The sequence below is a fragment of the Camelina sativa genome, chromosome 16 (assembly GCF_030686135.1).
Source record: "Camelina sativa cultivar CO46 ecotype springtype chromosome 16, ASM3068613v1".
NCBI classification, from domain to species: domain Eukaryota; kingdom Viridiplantae; phylum Streptophyta; class Magnoliopsida; order Brassicales; family Brassicaceae; genus Camelina; species Camelina sativa.
Window position 1 is genome coordinate 22,178,336 of NC_141895.1, and position 18,855 is coordinate 22,197,190.

Genomic DNA, 18,855 nt, shown 5'->3' on the forward strand with positions numbered 1-18,855 from the left:
GAGCCATCTCCATATCTTATATCAATAAACAATCATATCTATATTACGTAATTGAACAACGAATCACCTAATCAAACAACGAAAAACTATAAGATTTAATAAATTGTTGAATCATTAGTTTTGGTAACTCTTCATACTACAAAAAGGTTCATTATTTAAAAAAAAAACTGAGAAAGTTTATGGTTTTATTTTTATCCACCTATCAAAAAAAACAAACTAGTATAAACGCTTGATCATGCCACTTGCAAGATTAGAACTGTGTGAATTTTCTTGCAGTTGAATTACGCTCTCTACGAACTTATCAGATCTGGCAAAACTGATGTTCTCTAATGTATATCATTAATACTGATTACTGACTCGACTGCATGATCAATTACAAAAATTCGTCTCGAATAAATAACACTAGAATAGAGTTATTATTTGTAGTTATTATTAACTTATTATTATTATCACAAGGAGTTAATAGAAGGTGAACAAGTTTTTATTACACAATTGGGCCTTTCAACTTCGAACAAATAAATGGGCCTCACAAACATAAAGAAAGAAGATGACTAAACAAGGAGAAAGTTAAAGAAGATTTCTCTGAAAAAATACAAAAAAGAAGATCAAAATCTCATATCCCCTATCCATTAAAACAATTTCTCAAAAAACCCTCAATCGTATAAAGACAATATTATCTTTAATAAAGGTTGTTAAAGGTTAAATATAATTAAAATAGTAAGTGTTCAACGAAAAACACAATAACTCAGTGGTTGCGAGCTCAGTGCAACTGGTACACCTAGGATGTTCAATTTTTATTTAAAAATTGTTAAAGCAGTAGTTTCGTCTTTTCATTAAAGAAGAAGGGTATGTAGAATTAAAGTGGATGTGTAGAAAAGAATTCTTGGGAGAAGGATACCAAATAATTAAAACAATGTGAACAAGTATTGTAATTACAAAGTATATGAGCAAACTAGAATCCCATAACTCTATGAGCAAAATATAACAATTTATCCAAACAACTGTTATCGAACTTCCTAGCGAACAAGTAACATTTCTCGCTCTTTTTCCCATTATACACACACCCTTCTCTATTCCTCAACTTATTCAGAAACTCCCCAGTCACTGACCGCCGAGTGTACTTCCTCGGGTGCGGCCCTCGTCGTGACCAATCAGTCCACGTCAGCGACCGGTTCGCGCTCTTACCCGGAAACATAACGTGGACAAGCGTTGGTAAGTAATGCTCGTCGGCATAACATCCCAAAAGGCAATGTTTCTTGAACACAGGAATGTAAATTGTGTCCGAGACTACGGCTTCAGCTACCTCACGGTCTATCTCGAACCACTGAGAGCCTTTTCGCCAGTTACCGCGGCTGATGACAGGTGACATACGGCGATTGTAGCGGCCTCGACCTGCTGGTCCGGGAAGGTCGTAGATGTCGACGTAGGAGTGTTGAGAGTTTACGAGGTAAGAGTAAACGGTGGAGAAGTTGAAGAGAGGGATGTCCGATTCTGAGAGGAGGACGAAGCGGTGGTTTCCTGCATCAAGCAGAGCGTTGGCCAGTAGCCGCCGCTCAGCCTCCACCATGCTCACCATTCCCCATTTCACTTCCTACAAAAAGCAAGAAGAAATTCCTCGTACATGAGTCGTGCATGATATTATTACTTTTATTTAGCAATACAATTAACTGAGTTTAATTTAAATATATATTTGACCAAAATAAAAAGGTTAAATATATATATATATGTCGGTATAGGCATTAATAGACTACTCAACGATTTTATATTTATATAGTATATATATGACGATATCTATTGAAAGGGAAATTAAGAGGCATACGTAGGCGGTCGACATATACGAAAGATACTAAGATCCGACTTTTTCTACCTTATTGTATTAATGGTTAGTTTTTATATATCCCTTTATATTTTTGGTTCTAAAGAGAAACAATATTTTGAAAAAAAAATTAGATAAACAGTAAGGTCTGTTACATGATGAGTTACTCAACTGGTGTAGGTCAAGTGCCAATTTTTCTTGTATACTTTTTATAGTGTTGTTAATTACAGAATGTTCGTGTCCTTGAAATATCTCTATGTCGAATGACTTCTGTCTTCTTGACTTTTCTAACTTCTTCGACACGTTTTATTTTGTAATTTACCTTAGCTCTAAATAAAGTGTATATATATAAGTATACCCGGTTTGAAATGTATTATCATTATTTAAGTAAATAAAAAGAGGCTGATCTACGTTTTTCTTTAAATTAATAGGCCTTAAACATTTACAGCACAGATGAGGTTACCGTAAATGTTTTGTTTAGCAATCATAATTAGCAACGCCAAAGCGTAACGAGTTGAAAGAAATAACAAATATTAATGCTAAACACTGTTAGTTAATTTGTCACTCTCTTCTTTTGAATGAAACTTCTTTAGCACCACGCTAATTTTCCAAGTAGCTAGCTAGATACTTCTTAGAAAGAAAAATTGCCATAAACAAGTGTAACTATTTATAATATCTCTACTTTATTCGACTTTATATCTAGGCTGAATAATTCAATTATATATTTTTCCTTATAAAAAAACGTAAAAAAAAAAAAAAAAAAAAAATTGACTGACCTTGCTTGGAATCCTCCGGCGATAAAACGGCGACGATTCCGGCGTTGAGTCGTCAACGTAAAATGGGTCACTAGTATGAATGTAAATTGAGAAAAGACCTTCATGGCCTTGGAAAAATCTCTCCCACAGTTTAGCCAAAGGAAGCTTCCCTCTTGCCAAGAACATAAACGCCACTTTCTTTGTCATCTTCAGCGTCTTTTCTTGAATCTTCGGTGCAAGCCTAAAGAGTTCCTCCTCCGTCATGTTATGCATCACGTTCTCCGGCTCCACCAGAGAATGATCCTTTTGCCCTTCATCATGAACCGCTTCTTTCAGGGAAACATGTTTTTCTGGCTGCGGTTGAAGCTGTGGAGAGAGGGAAGAGTTGGAAAAGGAGGAAGAGGAGGAGAAGGAAGGAGAGGATAGACGAAAGAGTTGGGGATTGAAAGAGAGGTTTCTTATGTGGACGTTGAGTATGAAGCCGAGTCCGAACCCGAAACCGATAAGAAAAGAATACAACACGAGGGCTTGGAAGAATCTATGAGATTTGAATATCTTGGATATGAAGATTTGGTGAAGATGATGACGACTTTCTTGTGTAAGAGGGTCTTCTTGCGTTTCGTGGCTCTTGTTCATTATTTTCGTGTATATTTGGGTGGTTCTGAAACAAACATATATATTATGAACCGTGGGACGAACGAACGTTTATATATATAGTCAAGCTCACGATTATGAACTTTAAAGGGACTACTTTTCGTCATCTAGTCTCACGGGCTTGGGGATTTTGCTAGAAACATTGCATTGACTTGTACATGATTTTAGGGGTCGGGTTAATTCAATTGGTACACGAATTGGATTTCAAATTTACACGTTAACTTTGATTGTGACATTAAAGATGAAGTAATGCTTGGGTTAAGACTAGTACTGTCACCTCTCTCTATTGTAGTTTTTTAATTACTCTTTTTTTTTTAGATATGTCAACACACAAACAAAACGCATTTGTATTGCAACATAGCTCATCAAGGGTCTTACAACTTTCTAGCAAGGAGGAATCAAACAAAGGAAGTTTCTAACAAACAATTTCTTCTACACTCTCAAGAATTTAACCCTAAAGCATATAAAACCGATGAGAAAAATATTTTGTCGAATATCTCAAGACTCGGGTCACAGAACAGCAACCTACATAATCTGACCGTTAATGCGACTGATGATGGTATCTTCAGTAGAATGAGATGCTATAGACCAGTTTCCGCCTATGTTGTTTTTCAAATCCTGCAACAATGTCATCGATCGAATCTTCCCATGTTTCATTACCTTCAATCTCTTGACAGAGTTCCAAGGCAAGTCGGCCACCAATAGCTGCTTCTTCGTGGTTGTCTTTAACCTCCAAGTTCATCACAAGTATGGTTTTCATAAGTGACTGTTCTCTGTTATTAAGATCTGCAGATTGGTAACTTGATGAGATAAAGATATTAAGACACAAGAAAGTTTGTATCACTTTCACACAGCAGAAAAAAAAACCGACAGTTCTATCAAAACATGATCGCAATCGTTTCTCAGCTAAACAATTACAGCAAGGTAAAAGGCAATTATAAGTTACAAGAAAGGGCAATAACCCTGTAGAACTCGAGTTTCACATGATTTGTCGATGCTCTACGACTTCAACAATGCATATGTAAAAACATCTAACCAAACAGCTAACTAGCTGGGCAAAGTTAACCAAATGAGAAGATTGTTTAGAAACACCGCATGAAAGTCACAACATATCGTTTTGTTTCAAATGGGTCAAGGGTGGCCACAACCAATGTTATAAGAGTTTGTGATGAATATCTATCTACTTAGTGACCCCTTAGAGTGAAGCAATTTTGAAACAAAGTATCTAACAGTAAAATGGGGAGGATGTAGAATACCTTCAAGGACAGAATCGAAAACCTTTTCTTCAAAAGTCATAACCACATCAAAGACACCATCACCAGCATTATCTTGCCATCTTTGAGGAGCAAGCTTCACAGATAAATTCCTCTTAAGCATCTGCAATATACCATTCCGCTTGTACCTGATGATACAGTTAAGGTATCAAACCTTAAAAGCTTACAGGTCTCACTATACAACCCAATTTACATGCTTCTGAATCTGAGTACAATACAAAACATCATAGGTTGGACAAGCATAGCCATATAAGCAAGTATAAAATAACAGGATTTACAAAACTAAGTGTTCTGGAAGATGTAATCAGGAACAAATTAAGGAACTTGAATAACAAAATTGCAGTTCCAGCCTAAAAAGTAAGCAAATTAGCGAATACCACAGCACTATAAGAAGACTGAGACTGAAGCAGTGACCAACACAAACTTAGGGATTCGAACAATCAATGATCGGTAAGCAAACAATCATAGAAACGCATCATAAAGAGGATACAGTTCAGGATCTTTGCGCCTGAGCTCGTCGAACATCTGCTTGTACGGAGTTCCGAAATCGTAAACGTTAGGCTCTCTGAGAGATGGTCCAGGTAGTTTAACATGAGACCCAGTCCCGTACGAAGCAACGTCGAGACCTTGTCTCTTGAGAAGAGCGTGAGCTTCCATGCTCCGGTTCTGATTCGACGAACAGACCATAGCGTACCGGAACCTCATCGCGCCGAATCTGTAATCTTTCCGGCGACTCTTGACGGTTTTATTAAAGTTGGTCGATCTTCAGAGAAGTAACGTGACGAATTGAATTGGGCCTGATACTTGGCCTGAGCCGGGCTTTATCTTAACGAAGCTAATAATATTTCTTTTCATTTTTGCTTTTAATATCCTCTAGATTTTTTTTTTTGGCTTTTAATACTCCTTCGTTTTGTTTTAAAATGATTTTAAAAGCTTTTTTTTTTTTTTTTTTAAAAAGATGATTTTGGCACGAATCTAATATGAATTAGATTTTATTGCAATATATATTATGCAGATTGTTTTTTAATTAATTGAATTGTGTGTAACTAGATAATAAATGATGATTTGTTTAAAAATAAGCAAATTTAAATGATTCTTTAATCTGTATGCACAACTCTAGAAAATTAAATTAAAGAAAACCGGAGAGAGTAACAATTTTAGATTTAACAAAATCAGCCGTTGATCTTCTACAAAGATCAAAAGATGATTTAAATTGCTACGAGGAGAAGAATCAATATGAACTTGAACTACAAACTCAATTATCAAAATTAGTTAGATGATGCATAGCATAAAAATATATGTCATAAAATCAGGTGCATGTGTAGTGTACATGAACCCCCAGTTTGAAGTTAGTCGATATTAGATATGTAATGTGACACACCTGAGTTTAGGCAACACACCTTAATGTAGGACAGGACTGACAAATATAAAGTTCTACACCGCACTAACTTGTAGTCATTAATACACATAAGAGTATATATAGCTCCCTCCCGTCATGGAGGCCAATATCAAATTAGTCATCCAATTTGTGATCTTCTTTTCAAAGGCTTCAATTTATATCCATCATTTTTTAAGATAATGTAATCTGACGAACCTATATTTACGTACCAGAGACATAATAGTAATACAATATATGGTCCAAGAGGAAAATTCTTACGATAAAGATGTTTTCTTCGGTCTTTTTTGCGACTGTATCGTCCAATAAAAAAAGGTCCCTTGCTTATGACTTGACTTCCTCATTTTGTAACTACTTTTTAAGTTTGATTCCAAGACTTTGTCTTAAAACATAAATCCACGCATGTTATTGTTTGTTTACTTGTATTATCACTATCAAGCTGTGTATAATGAATCTAAACTTAAATAACACTCCATATATCTTTTGGCTAAAAGCAAAATATGTTTTCAACAACGAGTGAAAGCAAAAATCAAAAAAGGGAAATTAATGTTACGCGTATTTAGTAGTTATGGGTCAATGACGTTGACTGACCCCAAAGACTTGATTACGTGCGTTGCAATAATGCGACTTCGTATAAGCCTCCCCCACCCCCGCAACAAGAAACAAGTCAATCAGAAACTGGATTTGAATATAATATTTTCATACACCTTATCTAAATCTTCACTCTGAGGGTGATAAAACAAGGCACCTGTGGTTGCAAGAGATGGTCCGCCGTCTTTTCAGTGGCTTGATGGCGCTGCTTAAGATGTGCGATGGTCAGGCAGCTTCCCGTAAAGAAGAATCAGCCGAAGATGATGGAGATCGTGGCATTATCTTCGATCTCCAAGAGCTTGAAACCGCGACTGATTTTTTCTCCGAGAAGAACCGACTCGGAACCGGCGGATTTGGCCTTGTCTACAAGGTAAACTCTATAGAATACTCTGTTTTTTTTTATTTATTTATTAAATAAAAATTAAAGGAACATTTATTTTTTTTTCGGTATCAAAGGGACATTTATTTGATACGACATTTACGAATATAGGGATTGATGACGAATGGTGAAGAAATAGCAGTGAAGAAGCTATCAGTGAACTCGAGACAAGGGTCTAGAGAATTCACGAACGAGGTAAAGCTCTTGCTTAGGATTCAACATAAGAATTTGGTTTCGTTGTTAGGTTGTTGCTTCCATGGTCCTGAGAAGATGCTGGTTTACGAGTATCTCCCTAACCGGAGTCTCGACTATTTTCTCTTTGGTACGTACTGTACGTCTCTATTTAATTTCAATCTCCGACAAGTCCATACACCAAACTGTACCGAATCATTGGTTCTTATCTTTTTATTTATTTCGATTGAACCGGTTTGATTTAAGCCTTTAAGGATTGATCTCTCTGTAATATTCAGATAAGATCAAGCCCGGTTCACTTGATTGGCACCATCGATGGCGAATCATTATAGGAGTGGCGAGAGGACTGTTGTATCTACACGAAGAAGCTCCCATACGGATAATCCACAGAGATATCAAAGCCAGCAACATTCTTTTAGATAATGATTTGAACCCGAAAATCTCGGATTTCGGTTTGGCCCGGTTATTCCCGGGAGACGGCACTCATACCAATACCTTTAAAATCTCTGGAACTTAGTGAGTAGTAGGCTATGTACACTTAATCTCCTTATACTGCGAAATGTATATATATAATTATGGGACTCATGTGAGCTAGTGTTGATGCAGTGGCTATATGGCTCCTGAGTATGCCTTGCATGGGCTTTTATCGGTCAAGTCAGATGTTTTCAGCTATGGAGTCTTGGTTTTGGAGATAGTTAGCGGAAGAAAGAACCAAAATACTCATCTAGGACCTGAAATGGCCGATCTCTTGCACTATGTAAGTTGGAAACATAACATTTACCACAGTTTGCACTTTTTGGATCAGTTATACATATAGGAGAGATTATGACTTGTGAGTTTTAATTTTGGTAACGAGTGGAGTCACTCATATCTCTTGTAACTTAGTGTTGAATCATCTTTACTTCAAATATGGAATAATTTAGAATAGATCAAACGTTTGTTCATCTTTCTCAAAAGGCTTGTTTTAACTTGAAAAACAAAAATCGGAATTAATAGATATTCGGTGCAGGCATGGAAAATGTACCAAGAAGGCAAAATTCTAGAACTGGTGGATCAATCTCTAGCAGGAGTATACAACCGCGACGAAGCAGCCACATGTTTCCTTATAGGATTACTGTGTTGCCAGCAGATCACATCAAACCGACCGGATATGAACACGGTTCATCAAATGTTGTCGAGTGATTCATTTGATTTGCCTAAACCGGGTCGTCCTGGACTCCAAGGTCGTAGAGGAGGCGGCTCTACAAGTACTGGGACCGGTACAGGAGCTGGTTCACGAAGATTTGGATTAACCGGGAGTGAACCAAACAGTTTTAAGAACAGAAGAAGTAGTGGACAGAATGGCCTCGTTGAGGAGTACTCGAGGAACTCCATTTCCATGTCTTCCTTCGCTGAAGGAAGATGAATTATATTGAATCAAAACATGTGAATGCACCCATTTATATAGAGAGAGAGATGAGAGACAAAGAGGAGGACATGTGATATTTGGGATCTTGTTTACGTTTTCATATATATTAGCAATAATGAAAATTTTGTGTTCGAAATTTTTATTTTATTTTTACGTTTTCTATAACTTCATGACTTAGAGGAGCAGTTTTAGGCAACCCTAGGTGATATGTCTTTGATCATAGTAATAGAATTTTAGGTGCGATAATTTCAACTTTCAATTTCCATCTTCCTAAAGAAGAACAGTTTGGCACAAACCTATTTACTGACTTGTATATGACTTGTTTTCCGAGCTACTGAGTATAAGAAATAAGGAAGTAAAGTTATACAAGCAAACAAGTCTAACGACATGTTTTTATCAGTTTTTTCTTCCAAAAACTAAAACTAAGCTATATGTGATTTTGTTTTATTGGTTGCATTCTATATGTTGATTGGGTGTATCATGTGCATGCAACGGCCAACGAGTATATATTCATACAAAATTAAGCTATACTGAAAGGGAAAATTTTACAATATGAATTCGTAGAAACAAAATTTGGAGTTTTTTTTCATAAGTTATTAATACTGTCCCTAATAAAATTAAGATGATGGATTCAAATTTTATGGTTTAGATTAAATTTCTTCCGAAACAACCCAAACTAGCAACTACGTACCAACCTGAACAAAACCAACATCCGTTTACTGATTCTTTCTGTAAAACCTATCATTAATTATCAGTGTGCTACCAGTCCATGGCTACAACCAGCAGACTATAGTGTTTTAGACCTCGAAATATATTCAAATTTAAAAATAAACATCTCTTAGTAAAAGTCTTCTGAATGTAAGGGTTACTATATGCTCTTTTTGTCTTATGGTTGTAAAACTTTTGAATACTTTAAGTGTTTCTACTATTATGTTTATAATTGAGAATACTTTACTTTGTTTTTTAGGCCCAGTACGTAACACGCTCTTGGTCGGGCCCTTGTATGCTATGTAGAGTTTGTGATGTAGCAAACATTTTGTATTCGGGTTACTGTTATCTTCAGTTATGTCGGGTTTGGATTTCTTTCTTTAAGTTGAGTTTTGTTTATCTGTTTCAGTTGTCTTGTTAGTCAAAATAGATTCAGAGTTTGAAATTTGAGTTCGCTGCTATTTTTTAGTCCAAAGTTTGGACTAAAGGTTCCAAACCTTTAATAGTCGTTCAAAACGTTAAATTTGTGGTCTGTTCCAAAATTACTTTGAAAATTGAACGGGTTTAAAAAGTTGGCAAACATGTAATCAAATGATTCGAACATGTATGCTTGTTATACAGTACTTCCGGTGTTTTCCTATATATGTTAACAATACTAAAAATAGCATGCTCAAAGTCAAAAAAACAAGTTAGATACAATCTTGAATGCATATGTAAAAAATTGCATGTGATTTGAATCTATAGTTGATATATAGTAGGTGTAGATAGGTTGGATCAATTAATTTACTTATTTTGATAGGAACCTAACTTTATTGTAAGAATCCAGAAAGAAAAACGTGGTCGATCACCAGTCAGAAGAAATCAAACCTAGTTAAACGAGAGGCTATATGGAACTTACATTGACTAGAGGAGTTCTAGACGTTTCAACTTAGACCTAAGTTATATTTGTTCATTAAATTAAATATATATAAATATTTATATGTTAATTTATCAAGAAATATAGGTTAGTCGTTCAAGCTAGTCTAATCGTTGCGTTGCGTTGCGTCACCACCGTATCAAACCCATGCATATGCGTTTTGTGAACCAAAAATAATTTGTAAGTTTTTCTGTCATATAGCAAATGTAAGTTAAATCGTGGTAAAAAGGTTAATACGATTAGCTATGTAAAATAATACAATTAATCGTTCGTTCGTGACAATAGATTAGGGAAATTAAGAAGAAGATGAAAAAAGCAAGAGAAATGCACCAACTGAAAACAGATATACTTTTTTGTTGATGAGGTCTAAATTTTTAAGTTATTCCCCCTTGAGAAATGAAGAACAGTGCTAATGAGTCCCACTAGCAAAACATTGCCCCCACTTACTCTATTTGGATACATATCTCCTGATCAATTTATGCGGGACCAACTCCATTACAAAAATCCCATTACTCTCACTTTCATTGGCCCTCCTCTTCTTTTTTCACTCCTTTTTTTTTTTTTTTTATTTTATTATTCCAATCTTTCATTAAAACAATTATACTAGAAAACAGTGTCTATATATAAACTTAGTCACTCGCTCGAAAACAGCCACTTTCTATTTTAACCCAAAAAAAAAAAATCAATATTTGTAAAAAATTGAAACTCATCATCGATCAGTAATGGCGAATCTCTCTTCTGATTTCCAGACATATACCATGGATGATCCCATAGCACAACTAGCACAACTCAGCAACACTCTTCATCACTTCCAATCATTTCCTCCTTTCTCTTCTCCTCTCGACTCTCTCTTCTTTCATCATCAAATCTCAAATCATTTTCCCGGAAAATCTCCTGAGAATGATTTTAATCATCATCATCAAGGGATTTTTTTACCTTCTAATGCTCTTAACAACGAAGAGTCTTCATCAAGGGTCGATACGAAGAAGAGAAAAACATTTATGGAAGCTGTGTCTACTTCGGAGAACAGTGTCTCTGATCAAACTCTTTCTAGCTCTTCTGCTGCTCAAGTTTCCCTAAATGGAAAACTTTTGACCAAAAATGTAACCTCGAAACCCTAATCGCACATATACAATTAAACTCTCATGAGTTTCCATTATTTTAATTATGTTTGTCTTATTAAAATCACAGAGTTCGTCTTCAAAGAGAGGGAAGAGGTCTAAGAATAGAGAAGAAGAGAAAGAGAGAGAAGTTGTTCATGTTAGAGCCAGAAGAGGCCAAGCCACTGATAGCCACAGCATAGCAGAGCGGGTAGGGTAATATATTGATTATACAGTTAAAAAGACACATATTTTATTAACTAGTTTAGAAGTTATTAATCATAAATAATAATGATGAAAACTATATTAACATATTATAATTTCAGGCTCGGCGAGGAAAAATAAACGAGAGATTGAAATGCTTGCAAGATATAGTCCCCGGATGTTATAAGGTATTGATTATGAGAACTTGAAATCTAATTAGCTTTTTTAAGACTATAAGAATATATTCGATAAGCTTTTTTATTGGATATATAATTTGGTGATGTAGACAATGGGAATGGCTACTATGCTGGACGAGATAATCAATTACGTCCAGTCATTGCAAAATCAAGTCGAGGTATGATAATAACAATGTTTTCTAAAATTATAGATTATTGTCTAATTTAACCAATTCCATTCATTTAAAGATTACTAATTCGCTTCACTTCTTTTGTGATCGATGAACACAGTTTTTATCTATGAAGATTACAGCAGCAAGTTCGTATTATGACTTTAACTCGGAAACTGATGCTGTGGAGTCCATGCAGGTACATTATTAATCTTGAACGTTTAGTTAAAATATTATAATTAGAAAGTTCTTAGTGCGATAAGATATATATTTCCTTAATTTGGTGTGATGAATTATATGTTTTAAAATTCGGTTTTAATTAGAAATATAATATTTTTGCAGAGGGCAAAGGCACGTGAGGCAGTGGAGATGGGGCAAGGGAGGGATGGGAATCCTGTCTTCCATTCATCATCATGGACCCTTTGACTTTTTTTTTTTGCTCTCCTTTTTTTTGTCTTTCTAATTTTTTATCCTTTTTTGGATTTAAAAAAAAAAACTTTAAAATATTATTCAAAATTCTCGATGCCATAAAAATATGTACCCAAATATGTATACTTGTGTAATTTCGACATTACAAATACATATAGTGCCTAGAGATTGCAACTCAACAAGTTCGGACAATGACAAATGTTTCTTGCCCATCTTTTAAACAGTAACAAAAAAAAATTCGGAATTGAATTGGTTAGATCTCGGAAGAAAGTGAGGATATATATATGTGGAACTCAATGAATGAGTGTCAGTGTATCCCACAATAACTTTGACAATATGATTGATTGTTAAAGTGTTTTGAAAGTTGTAACAAGCCTCATCAATCACACCTTAGAGAATAGTAATCAGAGATTAATGTTTTATGTCGATACAATTTTGATACCAGACGTATCTAGCTAATAGTATACGATTAGGTTATTAAGATATGGACAGTTACTAAAAATAGTACTTAATTATGTAAGAAGTTCGAATGTTAGATACTCCATTAGGTGATTAAAATAGCTGCCCTTAACACAGAAAGACCTCTTCAATTTTTCATTTTTTTAAGACACAATTTGGAAAACGAAAAAAAAAATGAATCAGCCACAGCTGGAAAGCATGGAACGTCCAAAACAATAGTCATCAAATCTCAGTTTTAAGAAAAAGGAAAAGAATATACTTTAAAAAAAAATCGGAATTACAATAATAGAGATGAAAAATGGCAACATCAGCTTTGATCGTGGTTAAGTAAAGACAAGCAAAGATGATAAACTCGAATACACAACAATTGGACTTTGGACCTCAGCAGGAACAGTAGACGAAAATGACAAAACCACCCTTCACTTGTTACTATCGAAAGAAAGATTAATAATGATGCATGTCTCCCAAACGAAACACAACAACGATAAAGATAGGTTTTATGCAATTTGTGGAAGATTGTGGATTGTGCATTTCGAAGGGACGTGTTTAATCGTGGAGCAATCAAAGATTTGTCTTCCTTTTTTTGTGGAATCTGTACTTATCTATATTAATTTCCTTTGTTATTGTATGAATAATTGCGTGAGTGACGGTTCATACTTTCATAGACTGTGATTGATGTTCCTAATTCATCATAATCATGATTGGGAAAAACATTTGTGAACTAGTACTAAATATCTATTCTTCTTTTAGCATGTACAAATAATATATTACCTTAGTTATGTAGTATTAGACTATTAGTGACATCATCAAATGTTATATATATATTTCTTTTTGTCCAAATGGATAAGTATATTCATAAATGGTCAAAATTATAAGAGAAAACTCTATAAAAGGTGGAAGTGGAGTCCATGGCATGTGTTGCTCTCGAATTGGTTGTGCCTTAGCTTAGGGAATTAAAGATGAATACTGGTTAGTTTAAAAATAAACTAGTCGAAAGAAGATAAAAATTGAACAGAAATATAAGGATAAATATATAGAACAAGGAAAAAGAAAAAAAAAAAAGAAAAAAAAAGAAAGCATAGATGCAATGTATGCATCCATGAAACTAGGGAGGACAGCTTGAAATGGACCATTACTTGACCTAAAGAAGATGAAAATAAGTGGGGTTTCCTATTCATTTAAATGCCTAATTTTGAATAGTTCATTTGCATAGTGGTTGATTGTTTCTAGTTCTAGGATACTTACTACCTTTACTACAACTTTTTTTTTTGTCACAACATTTACCACAACTTTATCTTCTTTTTTATAAAGATTAATTACATTCTGAAACTGATCACATACTAAGAATCAAAACTTATTAGTTCAATTTGTTAACACAATAATAATAATATTCGGTTCTCCTTCATGGTTAAACCTTAAGACAAATGGTTAACACAATAATAAGAAAATATATATATAATCCAATATGTTGTTGGAGGGGATAGTTTTGGGAAACAAATAAATATTTGGGACCAACAAGTATTCTATTAATAGATCTGGTGATCACATCATCTGGTGGCAGAGAACAGAAATGGGCAAGTTCAAGGATCCAAAAACACTGTGGGGAACCACCAACCACCAAATTTTTGGAAGTGACTCCATTTGAATGTGGAGTTGTTGTTAGCTCCTCAAACTCTCAACTCTTTAGTGTTAAGAATTAAGAATTTAAGACTCTTATCTTATCCCACAAAATCTTCTATTCCACTTACTTAAGTAGTCTTAATACTTTCATAATATTTACAATATCTACTAAAACAACTAGAATAAACAGTAACGCTACAATTCACTGAATCATAACATGCATCATGTATGTTCAAATGATATTTCTTTTTCTTAGTATTACACAGATGGTTAAACAAGAGTTAACTCAAAAAGTCTGCAAAAGAACTGACTTCGAATCTTTGAAAGTAACAATAACTAATAAGAAAACTGTTACAGAACATTAAATCAAAGAGAGCACACGTACCAAAGCATTAAGGGATGATAGACTTGAACTTGGAAAAAAAACTAATTACCTTTTTTCTTTTTACAAATTATCCCAAACTTAATTCCGACCTTACAAAGCCAAAACCTGTCTCTCCTAAGTTCTAACATGGAGACCAAGCGACCGTACAATGAGCTTCACTGTCGGAGAATCTGTTGAAGCTGAAGGACTTGGTTTCTCTGTTCTGGTGGCAGCAGATTGATCTGCTCTGGCGTCAGACTCATCACCTGTTGAAGTAATGCCTTCTCCATCTCTGCAGATATCTGCAAAAATAAGAAAACCACAACCATCAGCAAAAATAACCAAAGCTCTTTTCCTATGTGATCAGAGATTGTCATTTCGAATTGCGGCAAAAGACACAACTACAACGATTCGACATGAATATATTTCCTAGCGGCAATAACGGTTCAATGGCTGTGTCTTTCAGTTGAAATAGGGGAAGGTAGGTTACCGGTCCAGGCCGAGGTGGTGGGCCACCTCCAGGCCCAACTTGGCTTGGTGGAGGCACCGGTCCTAAGCCTGGGAGATGAGTAATGCTTGAGCTCTCTGATTGGCCAGACATCCAAGAAGTTCCTCTGTCTGCAGCCATTGGACCTCCTAGCTGGTTATTGCTGTAGTCTCCCCGATATTGACCTCCTCCCTGAAATAATAAACAAGGTTACAAGCAGTGAAACCCATAAGCAAAACTAAAACCTGCACAATTTTCCAGTTTGATTATTAATTATCTTTTAGTAGAAACACGAATTAACGCAATCAGAAGTAGAAATGAAAATGGACAAAGATGAGAAAAATTATTGCCACAAGAAAATCTTTCCCATATCTTAATATATGAATAACAATGAAAGATGTTAGAAAGAATTCTCATTAAAGGGTGAGTGAATCTACTCATTGAAGGTGTAGCCTTCAGAGGAAAGCACAGAGATAAAGCAACATAATTTCATGATCAATCTGCAAAACCAATTGAACCTATCATCTCTAAAGGTAATAAGACAATAAGAGAGTAAATACCTGATATGGTGACTGATTTGACAGATCTGGCTGCACCTGCGGGAATTGAGGTCCACCAGAAGCAGAAGGTCTATTGCCTGACTGTAAATTGGCTCAAACAACAAGCTCTAGTCAGTCAAATACATAAAAATCACAATGAGGTGAACAAAAGAAAATCGATAACACTCAGAACTCTGACTCACATGAAACATGGGTTGAGAAAGATGCTGAGGAGGTGCCCCATGGTGCTGAAACCCAGTGTTTGGACCAGTCTGGGCTGCTCCATATTGATGATGATATGGTCTAGGCTGTTGCTGAGTCAAATGAGGACCTCCACCCGAGTGCATAGGTTGTTGCTGCAACTGAGTCGAGGAAGCTGGTACATCAAGATGATGAAAAGGGGTTGGTTGGGATGTTGGATGATGGGGAGCCGGGGGAGGCGCGCTCTGAACTTGAGAAGACTGTGAATGAGACAAAGAAGAGACAGAAGGATTCAGATGTCCCTGACGCTGGGGATGGGAAAAACGAGGCTGTGATGGTGCATTATTAACAGAAGGAGGAGGAGGAGGCATAGGCATTGGCTGCGGTGTTGGGTGTTTCCTAATCGGGGCTTGTGGCTGCATTATAGCTGCTGGCTCTTGTAAGCCGACTCCGCCTTGAACAGATGACATATGAGCTTGAACGTTTGGCTTTGGTGGGATAGATTGATGAGATTGTTGAGGCTGTTGTTGCCCGGCTTGTGGTTCAACTTTAGGAACCTAGATAAACAGAGTTGTAAATTTAAAGATGCATGACACACCCCTACAAATAAAATGATTTATAAAGACTGTTTCTCAAAGATGCAACTACATACCACTTGAGCAGGCTGAACCATTCCAAGCATGATTTGTGCCTGGCATTCAACAAATACATCATCATCATATCTATCTATAAATGCAATATTGAAACTGGCATAAACCTAAAGATTTGTTTAGGACACAAAACCCTAATTTAAACTGCTTCCTCAACAATACTAAAACCAAAGTAGTCCAATCAAAATACTCAACTAAGAAGCTCCGAATCAGAATTCCTCATTGCTTAATATATAACGCACGAAATACATATATTGAGATTGGGGAAGTTAAAGAAGAACCTGGAAAAGAGCCTTCGTCAAAAGAGGGTTCCGAATCAGAATCTCCCTCGCTTGTTGATGGTTTTGATCAATCAACGTCTGCTCCATCATATTCGATTTAAACAAATTCAGAATTCGAGAAACAAAGAAGAAAACAATCGCTCTATATTCAAATCCGTAAAGGATTAAAACTCTCGAGAAAGTGTTGTAGCTGATATAAGTAGAGAAAAGAAAGAAGAGAGATCACCTTCATCTGCGACATAATGTCGTAGAGCTGACTTTTTGTCATTCCGGCGAGATTTGCCGGTAAACCGCCGTCTCCGCCGATCTGCTTACCCGCCATGGTCTTCCTCGGTACTCGCTGGTCGCTACCGAGATTAACCTGAATGTTAAAGACGCAACACAAGAGTACTTGAGAGCACACCTGGGCCTAAAAAAATACAGGCCCCTTATCGTATCAGGCCGACCCAATTAGTTTTAAACGACTAAATCTAGCCCAGTATTATTACCACAGACACTAGATCAACTAGAGTCTCACTCTCAATTTGATTTGATTTTGTTTCCCTCAAAATAATCGCAAACCATACTTATTTATTAAAAATTCTCAAGAACATCAAACCATATTTCTCAAGTTCAACACTCCCAATTTGATTAAACAAAACTATAAAATATAGACGTGTATTAGATATGTAAGTTCAAATGTATGAATTTTTTTTAAAATGTTCTTTACATGTACCATGTTAATTGTACACGTAACATGCATGTATATTGTATAATATAAACATCTCTTTTGGAAAAGCAAAAGCTTATAAACACAAGTTTACATTAGAGAGAGAAGCGTGTGACACGGTTTTGGCCTCTTCACTTTCTTGTAGAGAGATCTTCTTTTTATTTTTGTCTCCATCCATGATTTTTCGTACGCGATAATTTATTTATTTCGTGTTATCTATGATCTATCCATAATATACAATATATATTGGATTCTTGCCTTTAGTAAGTCGGTAAACATCATCAGCTTTATTTTTTATTCTTTCATGTAAAAAATAGAGTCTTCCGATCCACTACGTACGTACATTCCTCTTCCACACCACATGCTCTGTAAGTTTTGTGTAAGAAAATTAGTTTCTTTTATCTAACTTGTGTATTTTTATTCTCTCATAGACAGTAGTAGACGCATAATTTTGTTGGTCGTAGTAATGGTATATACAGTGGGAACAATAGCTAATTTGCCCTTTTTTCCAAAAGATAATTAAATATGCCTTTTATGAAAAATAAGAATTTTTAACAATTATTTTTAAAAAGAAAAAATTAATAAAATATCAAAAAACTAAAAAAAATCTTAAAAATTTACATAATCCAATCATTGGATTCGTAAACCCGACCCATCCACCCAGGATCCAACAGATCCAACACACTTTTACCTTAATAATAGTGTAAAAATAAAAACGAAAACTGAAAACCGTAGAAAGAAAAAAGAAGAAGTTTCGCTGCAGTGTAGACTCTCGCCGCCGATTCAGAAGAGTAACTCCGGCGAGTCACCACCTGTTTAACAACGCCGCCGTTCTCTCCTCCTCCGTCGCGAATCTTTGAATCGTTGAAGTGTTTGTTAACGGCGCCGTTAGCTAAATCTCAAGTCACCGCCGTTGGAACTGTCGTCGAAGTCCATACACGCCGCCATAGTAACTGTTGTCGCCGGAGTGATTGTAAGTGACGAATTACTTGCATGTTTCAATTGCAATTGAGTTGGAGAGTTTAGTTTAGAAACTTGTAAACAATAAACGATCCAATTTGAAGACTTTATAACCGGATTTTGTGATTTTGTTGTGATGCAAGGGAAAATGGTATCCAAAAGAAAGGGTCCTGTAAAGCTAGTTACTCCACCATCTTCAATTTGAGAGTGACGGTGAGACAATTCTCCCTGAGCAACCGATTGGTGAGGAAGATGATAAGAGTTGTGATGAAGAGAACCTTGTAGAAGGTGTAGAAGAGGAAAATCTTGGTAGTAAAGACGATGAACACATTAATCAAGAGGGAGAAGAGGGAAATAAGGAATATGAGGTATGATTGGTTTGAAATTGACTTGAGAACTGGTTTAGAACTTATAGTA

General features: G+C 35.6%; 5 protein-coding genes across 6 annotated transcripts; 2 read left to right on the top strand and 3 right to left on the bottom strand.

The window, feature by feature from the left end:
• Nucleotides 1–883: 883 nt before the first annotated feature.
• LOC104753825 (glycosyltransferase BC10-like) lies at nucleotides 884–3,348 on the bottom strand. The gene is made up of 2 exons (XM_087489913.1): nucleotides 2,593–3,348; nucleotides 884–1,591 (listed from the first exon to the last, which is right to left on the bottom strand). The coding sequence occupies exons 1-2, from the start codon at nucleotides 3,205–3,207 to the stop codon at nucleotides 953–955; spliced, it is 1,254 nt and encodes a 417-aa protein (XP_087346039.1). The 5' UTR covers nucleotides 3,208–3,348; the 3' UTR covers nucleotides 884–952.
• A 328-nt stretch (nucleotides 3,349–3,676) lies between these two features.
• LOC109124652 (uncharacterized) lies at nucleotides 3,677–5,327 on the bottom strand. Its single transcript, XM_010473153.3, has 3 exons — nucleotides 4,990–5,327; nucleotides 4,482–4,627; nucleotides 3,677–4,011 (listed from the first exon to the last, which is right to left on the bottom strand). Exons 1-3 carry the CDS (start codon nucleotides 5,202–5,204, stop codon nucleotides 3,791–3,793), a joined length of 582 nt encoding a protein of 193 aa, XP_010471455.1. The 5' UTR covers nucleotides 5,205–5,327; the 3' UTR covers nucleotides 3,677–3,790.
• Nucleotides 5,328–6,483: 1,156 nt separating this feature from the next.
• On the top strand, nucleotides 6,484–8,601 carry LOC104751240 (cysteine-rich receptor-like protein kinase 10). 2 transcript variants are annotated; one of them, XM_010473152.3, is made up of 5 exons: nucleotides 6,484–6,856; nucleotides 6,977–7,187; nucleotides 7,336–7,573; nucleotides 7,664–7,814; nucleotides 8,067–8,601. In XM_010473152.3, exons 1-5 carry the CDS (start codon nucleotides 6,659–6,661, stop codon nucleotides 8,460–8,462), a joined length of 1,194 nt encoding a protein of 397 aa, XP_010471454.1. In that variant the 5' UTR covers nucleotides 6,484–6,658; the 3' UTR covers nucleotides 8,463–8,601. The 2 variants fall into 2 exon arrangements, with proteins under 2 accessions (XP_010471454.1, XP_087346040.1); XM_087489914.1 differs by having other exon boundaries at nucleotides 6,560–6,856; nucleotides 6,943–7,187.
• A 2,107-nt stretch (nucleotides 8,602–10,708) lies between these two features.
• Nucleotides 10,709–12,347, top strand: LOC147925836 (transcription factor BEE 3-like). Its single transcript, XM_087492945.1, has 6 exons — nucleotides 10,709–11,192; nucleotides 11,281–11,400; nucleotides 11,516–11,581; nucleotides 11,680–11,748; nucleotides 11,861–11,938; nucleotides 12,082–12,347. The coding sequence occupies exons 1-6, from the start codon at nucleotides 10,812–10,814 to the stop codon at nucleotides 12,163–12,165; spliced, it is 798 nt and encodes a 265-aa protein (XP_087349071.1). The 5' UTR covers nucleotides 10,709–10,811; the 3' UTR covers nucleotides 12,166–12,347.
• Nucleotides 12,348–14,566: 2,219 nt separating this feature from the next.
• LOC104751247 (cleavage stimulating factor 64) lies at nucleotides 14,567–17,377 on the bottom strand. Its single transcript, XM_087492944.1, has 7 exons — nucleotides 16,996–17,377; nucleotides 16,770–16,847; nucleotides 16,491–16,529; nucleotides 15,841–16,395; nucleotides 15,659–15,739; nucleotides 15,102–15,290; nucleotides 14,567–14,913 (listed from the first exon to the last, which is right to left on the bottom strand). Exons 1-7 carry the CDS (start codon nucleotides 17,089–17,091, stop codon nucleotides 14,788–14,790), a joined length of 1,164 nt encoding a protein of 387 aa, XP_087349070.1. The 5' UTR covers nucleotides 17,092–17,377; the 3' UTR covers nucleotides 14,567–14,787.
• Nucleotides 17,378–18,855: the final 1,478 nt, after the last annotated feature.